This window comes from Gadus chalcogrammus, chromosome 7 (assembly GCF_026213295.1).
Source record: "Gadus chalcogrammus isolate NIFS_2021 chromosome 7, NIFS_Gcha_1.0, whole genome shotgun sequence".
In the NCBI taxonomy this organism is placed as follows: Eukaryota; Metazoa; Chordata; class Actinopteri; order Gadiformes; family Gadidae; genus Gadus; species Gadus chalcogrammus.
The window spans coordinates 17,934,612-17,942,154 of NC_079418.1; the positions used below are offsets into that span (position 1 = coordinate 17,934,612).

General features: G+C 40.6%; 1 protein-coding gene across 1 annotated transcript in view; it reads right to left on the reverse strand.

Annotated features, from left to right (window-relative positions):
• The window catches only part of bsna (bassoon presynaptic cytomatrix protein a), a 71,511-nt gene that overhangs the window by 51,459 nt on the left and 12,509 nt on the right, over window positions 1–7,543 (reverse strand). Inside the window, exon 2 of the mRNA XM_056594814.1 lies at window positions 7,510–7,543. This exon is cut by the window's right edge and continues 438 nt beyond it. Coding sequence (XP_056450789.1) covers window positions 7,510–7,543 — 34 coding nt within the window. The remainder of the gene's footprint in view (window positions 1–7,509) is intronic.

Consider the following 7,543-nt stretch of genomic DNA (forward strand, 5'->3'; position numbering starts at 1 on the left):
GAAAACATGTTACTGAAAATACTTGTGCCTCAAAAATCATAACTACTTAAAAAAGCACCACATCTTGCATCTCAGCATTTTTTCAGGGCTCAGTTCTGTATAGCCAATCAGGTCATGTTGATACAAACAGAAGTCCACAGAACACAGTGAACCATTTCAAACTAACGATGATGAACGACTGTATCAATATTGAATGTGGGATCTCCAGATATGATGAGATAAGGTTTGGGTATCAGATCAGACACTGATTAATGGAAAATGACACCTCTACCTAGTTTCATAAAAATGAATTTGTTGAGGAGCTATAAACCATTTATGTGAAGAGCCACACCCACACTTACAATTGCATTGGCTAATTGTGGCCATATTGTTTAATAATGTGATGATCATTGGTTTGTCGGGACTGGTACATTTAAGCTTGTCCCTAAGTTGGGTGTTTATCAGTCAATTTATCTAGGAGGAGTCCAACTTTAATGTTTACAGAACGGGGATAAAAATTGATCGTACTGACAATAATGGCGTAGGTTTTGACTTTACTGTTCAGTCTGGCCGGGTGCATCTGTGTACCAAATGTGGTACTTCTCCTACCCCGGCGCTGGGAGCTGAGGACGGCCAACGGGACGAAGCTTCTAACCGTTGCCGTGGCAACCAACAATATCCATTCTGATTCCCCATTCAAGATTCATTTCTGGGAAGCTGTTACGAAATCTGTTCGCCTTTCAAGTTTCACGTCTCTAGCATTAACCGTTTGACGGGAAATTGACCGGACACAGGAAACTAACAATAATACTAAATTGAAATGATCAGCATGCCTATACTAACAATTATCAATTCTTGTTATGCATGGTCAGAAAATAGACTTTTAGAATGACTGAATGAAATAAAAGGATAAATGATAAAAGAATAAAAGGGCTTCAGAATCCATTTTCTAGCCATGGAGAGGAAAATATCCCACCTTGTACATTAATTTGCATAGAGATGTACTAATTTTAGAATATAGTACGAAATAATTTTTGAAATCCACTTGAAAATAATTGCGCTCAATTAAAAAAAATCAAGTAAATCTGCATGAATATGTATGACTCTTGTTGAACATTGATTAAAGTAAGACGATAACTCGTAAGACACAAGGACAGAGGAACATAATTAAATACCGGGGGTGGACCGTCCCTACACCCGTCTAATTATCATAATCACGTTCACCATTATCATTGCCACAGACAGACAGACAGACTTTCCATGGCTCCTCCTCTCACCTAGGTCACCTCTGTCGTTCCATTCTTCACTGAGTTTCCCCCTCCCCAGACCAACTGTCATTTCCTAAGGTGGTTGTGATTTGTCGACAGCGACACACTTTGACTTGGACATGCATTTGTTCCAACAGTCCTTGGACAGACGTCAAGGAGAGGAGACACAGGATCCCCGAGACACAGCGCTCTCATTGGTCAGCTGGAGCAGTCCGTCATGCTGTCTGTCGTATTACCGCTGTGTAAATGGCGTCTTTGTTGTGTCTTCTGAATTATTAATAAATGAATGAAATGCGAAGAGGATATTTTGAGGTTAGAGAGTAGGAATTCAGTCTCATTGAATGACCGTCATTTAATCCCTTAAGGGGGGATTGGGGGGCCCTTGTTCTTTGCTTGAGCCACTGTCATGGTGCTCCTGTTTATACAGTAGGCTGTTGTATAAACCAGTACTGCACTGTATAAGCTAGCACTGTGTAAATGAGTACTGTTTAAACCAGTCCTCTACTGTTTAAACCAGTCCTGTACTGTATAAAACAGTAATATCTGTATACACCAGTAGGAACCAGTACTGTACTGCAAAAACCAGTAATATCTGTATAAAACAGTACTGCCTGTATAAACTACTGCTGTGTAAACGAGCACTCTATGAACCAGTACTGTACTGTATGAACCTGTAATTTACTATATAAAGCAGTTATATCTGTTAAACCAGTACTGTATTAACCAGTCCTGCACTGTATTGACCAGTACTGTATCTATACAAGTAATATGCTGTGTAAACCAGTGCTTTAGCTTATAAACCTGCTGCTTCCTTTACAAAGTAATATTCTATGTATAAACCGCTAGTGTAGTGTATCAACGACAACAGCAGCCGTTTACTTTTGTGTCGTTGTATCCAATACTTAGCGAATGTCCCCTCAACCCCGCTTCTGTGATCCAGGTGACAGCCCCAAGGTAACTATGGTGACATTTCGCACGACAGAGTTTAAACAACGTTGTTTCAGAATCCATGTCCATCGGAGAGGGAGGATTCTCTTGGCCCAGTGTGCGTGCATAATCAACCTTTGCGTAGGCGGGGTTTAATTAGCCACGCTGAGAGACTCAAAATAGCAGCGAGATGAAATGGCCTGTAATGCTATCCTGCATCAGATGGCAGAGGGTTAATGATACGTTCTGACAACCTGCTTCATACAGCTCTTTTCAAATCAGTGTATCTGACACGCGCTCACTCTGCCCTAATCTCGGTCTCTCTCTCTAGCTCCCTCTCCCCTGTTATCTCTCTCTCCCTCTTCCCTGATCTCAGTCTCTCTCTCTAGCTCCCCCTTTCCTAATAGCTCTCTCTCATTCTTTAGTGCTCTCTCTATTTCTATATTTTTCTATTTTACCTTCTCTTCTAATAATAATAATAATAATACATTTAATTTAGAGGCGCCTTTCAAGACACCCAAGGTCACCTTACATAGCATATAGTCATCATACATTTTTTAAAAAAACAAGACATTGTGGAAAAAATAAATAAATAAATAAATAAACATAAGCAATAAGAAATAAATAAAACAAAAACAAAACAAAGAAAAAAACAATCAAAACAGTGATCAGTTAGACGTTGTGTGCGAGTTTGAACAGGTGAGTTTTGAGTTGTGACTTGAAGGTTGTAATGGTATCTACACTCGATTTATATTCTATGTCATTAATTCAGAGTGAAACCAGATTAAACAGAGAAGTCCGTTACAACAACAAACGTAGGATGGACTCACTCAGTCCTCCTATAAGAACAGGGAGGATGAAGAGGATGTTGGCTGTTGTTTTGACTGTATTTCCTTGTGTTCAAGACTAACACAGTCTGATTCACATTGCAGACCCAACTAAGTTAGGTTTCCATCCCCTAACCAGACGTACACAAGCATTTTCCCCCGTCATCACAACCTGGTGCGGAAGTAGAAGTTGGAAAAACAGTTGCTGGTCACCAGTGTCAGAGAGATGAGAGAGAGACAGAGTGGGAGAAAGTCAGGTGCAGATCGCCACGGCAACGACACACTGCCTCAGTCCTACTCTCCCTCTGTCTCTCTCTCTCGCTCCCTCTCTCTGCTTTACTTTACTTTACTCTTTGCTCTACTAAATTCATATTTTGGTTCTGTTTGCCTCGTTTACACTCTAAAGATTTTTTATTTCTTTTACAATATTTGTATTTTATTTTAGTTTTTAGTTTTTTAGTTTTTTTAGTTTTTCAAATGTATGCTTATTATGACGGTGAATGTAGGGAAAGTGTACTAATACTGCAGTGAAGGATTGTTTAGTGTGTGTGTGTGTGTGTGTGTGTGTGTGTGTGTGTGTGTGTGTGTGTGTGTGTGTGTGTGTGTGTGTGTGTGTGTGTGTGTGTGTGTGTGTGTGTGTGTGTGTGCGTGCGTGCGTGCGTGCGTGCGTGTGTGTGTGTGTGTGTGTGAGTGTATGCGTGTGTGTGTGTGTGAGCATGTGTGTGTTTGTCTGTGTGTGTGTGTGTGTGTGTGTGTGTGTTGGAGGGCCTTATATATATGATTAACATGCATACACTCCATTATCCACTAGAAACTAATCTACACGCATACACACACAAACACACACACACACACACTATTAGCAGCACTGCATGCACGCTGTGTCTAGGATTAGCAAGCAGTCTGTTGAACAACACACAGTCTGCAGGGAAGGGGATACAACACAGTGCCATATGCGCCTTCTGCAGAAACTCAACTCTTGAAATAGATATCTTAAAACTGAATCCCACATTGCAAAGTTAAAACACAGTTTGGATCCCTAATAAAAACATATTTGAACTAAACTTTTTATTGAGAATCAGAGGCTCATCGAAATGAAAGAAAATAAACGTTGGCATAGGAAACCGTCCTTGCTTTATTATGGTTGACAACTGAAAACGTCGGAGCTAAGCACACAATGCTTTAACAAAACATTTGGTCTTTACGAGAGTCTATCTCTAGTCAAGATTGAATGTGGCGTTCACCACCTCCGGAGGAAGATTTTACAATGGTTGTCAATGTCCACGTCTTTCAAACTACTTCTCTTGAAGAACATCTCTTTTTGCATCTCGAACTGTCAACGGAAGCTCCCTAAAAAAAAACTTGAGTAGGTTCCTCCTTTCGGAAAATAGGATATTCAACCAGGCTAGCCAATCAAAATCCCTCTGTAACTAAAAGGCTGCGGTTGAATTGTCTATTTTGCTTAGGAAGGTTCCTAACTGAGAATGTCCCGGAAGTATTTAATCGGCAACCATGATAAGAGCTGGCCAATCCTCCAAATGCTTAGGGAAGGTGCTTCAATGCTTCCTTTCTTATCTCCTTTAGCATAGGGTGCATTGGACCAATGAAAGGAAAGGAGATAACCCAGTCCCGCAATTCCTTGCGGCAGCAACATTAAAAGCCACGCACCATTTGGCTCTTCACGAAAACAAACATTCAACAGGACCAACGAGAGATCTACGTCCCTTGTTGGTAATGTTGGTGGTTTGTTTTCAGGTGGTCATTATCCAGTCCATCTTTGTAACATTTTCGTTTCACCTCGGCAGATCCACGTCAATACATCCACTGTCACATGAGTAAATGACTGTGTGAGAGTGCAGTTAGTCCCTTTGAGTTGACTCCTTCACACCTTTCCTTGACCCCATTACGTTTTCCATTTTGGACAAGGGAAAGTGGGTAGGAAAGGACGTAGGATGTAATCTTGTTTGACTATTCAACCAGAGCCGACATCTGCTTTACATATTCCCATGATGCACTATGGCGGGCAAATTGAAAGACAGCGCTGTTTATTAATTGTGTGCATAAAAGGCTCATGTAGAGGCGAAGCGAGGTGGTAGCTAATCCCACAGAGATAAAACAATGTTTTCCAATCCAACGTAATTGTAGACGTCATTGGTATTAATTGTAGTTGCCATCACAGGACCTCAAACCGTGCACAGCAAATCCAGTTTGAATGGGGAGCTTATCTCGTGTAAACACACACAACATGTCCAAATAACATGGCGTGGGCGTTCAATACGTCCCCCTCATCCATATTCATAAACACTGCAGCACTCTGTGTATTTCCTTTTAAGGTGCTTCGCTGTCACACAAACCACCAACACACACAGCGCAGGCAGAAGCATCAAACAGACCGCGAGGACACATCAGTGGGATCCCATCCACAGCTGCCATTTTGGATCAGGCCGTTAACAAACACAACTGAGATGACTCAGAAGCACACGGGATCCAGAAGTTTTAAAAAGAAGAGGATTATGAGGAGGATTATGCTATTGATGTCATCATTAAGCCCTGGTTTACTATAAACGTGGTAAAGTTATTAACCGAAGAAAGGTTCACAACTAAAAGTGAATAAATTACATGCCAGTTACATTGTAGCTAAAGTGCTCACTTAGCAGTTCGATTTGCCGCAAAATAAATCCAACTTCAATGACCACAATGTTTATTTGCACAGTAGCCTTAACTATTAAGATAGATCTCCTCCGAGCGGTTATTAATCTTAAGCACCAGACCTTTGTTTAAATGAGACCAATTGTAGACCTGATCAGAGGAGCACACCTAGTGGTACTCAAAAAATGCCTCATCACCATGAAATGGTGCTACAAGCTTAAATATCCTTTTTTTACGTCTGCAAAGGCGTTTTTGCAATGCGTTTTTTGTGTTTAAATGTGTGGTATATTTTCAGTTTGGAAAATCTCTGTGTCTCTAGAAAGCATTAGATCAATTTAACTGGCTGAGGTGAAGACAGAGACTTGGGATAACTCTGCTGCTAGTATGGTCTGTTCTACTATGCTCTAGTTTCGGTCACTCAGACCTATATTTTTCCAGGGAAACAAATATAAAACTATTTAAAAATATATATATTTTGAGAGGGCGAATTGCCCCACCATCTGACTACATTTTGATTATTTTGCTGCTAACCGTGGTATTATATCAGTATTAACCGAGTTGGGTTGGGGGCGTTACCGTCAGCACCCCAGTGATTTGCTCGGCGACTCTGCATTTCGTTTCTTTTTGTCCCCCTACTTTCACAACAAATAGTGACCCCCTTTGTAACACACACACACACACACACACACACACACACACACACACACACACACACACACACACACACACACACACACACACACACACACACACACACACACACACACACACACACACACACCCAAACACTCTGACACAAACACACACATATACACACACTCACTCACTGACTGACTCTGATAAAACACACTTGAGGGGGGGAATTACTGCCAGTCACTAATTCCAAAGACTCCTTCTATCACTTGCTCCTACACATGTGCACACAAAATCTCTCCAACTACACACACACAGACACAAACACACAAAAGCCCACACAGTAGACCTGTATTATAGCATATAGATATATAAATAATACTGTGCAGTGTATATTACAGTGGAGCACTTACTTCACATGACTATTGTGACACATTACAGACATATTCAGCGCAACAATATTTACTCCCCATTCCGCCTTATCCCCGCCCTCTATTTTCACAGCATTGCCTTACAGTAAAAGGAAATCATCCAGCTACTTATCCATCCTTAAACAGCTATACATCAGGGTTACCTCCATGCAGGTGATAATGTGCACAGTTTTTACATATCGAGTTTGTCTTAATATGAGCTACATTTGTAGAACTGCTGCATTTCTGGGTGGAGACAATGAAGTAGGAGATAAAGGAGTTTGTATTGCGGTATGAATTTACAAGAGAAAATATATTAATTGTAAATAAATTCTTTAAATGAACGGAAAATAATCCAAATCCATGTTAAATTCTCCAAAATAATATAAATAATATGGATACGAGTCTAAACTTTCAAGTGAAGCTGCGATTGCATAGTGCAGAAGACTATTGGCCATTTCTTGGTATTTGCAATTTGTGTATGTTTGTCTGAATCAGTCTAATCCGTACCAAACAGATGGAGCCACACACACACATTACATTACATTTTACATTTACATTCAGGGAATTTAGCAGATGCTTTTATCAAAAGCGACTTACAATAAATACAATAAGTACAATAAGAAGAAAGTGAAACAACAATATATATCGCTGTCGGTACAGTAAGGGTGTTCATAGAACAAGTTGCAAGCACTTCGAATTGCTTGGTTAAGCCAGTCCCTGTGTACAACAAAGATAGCAATGATAAGATGTATCACACACACACACACACACACACACACACACACACACACTCCAGGATTAGGTGGCGTTTACCTTGGTGAGGTGTGGGTTGGGGTTGAAGCCACAC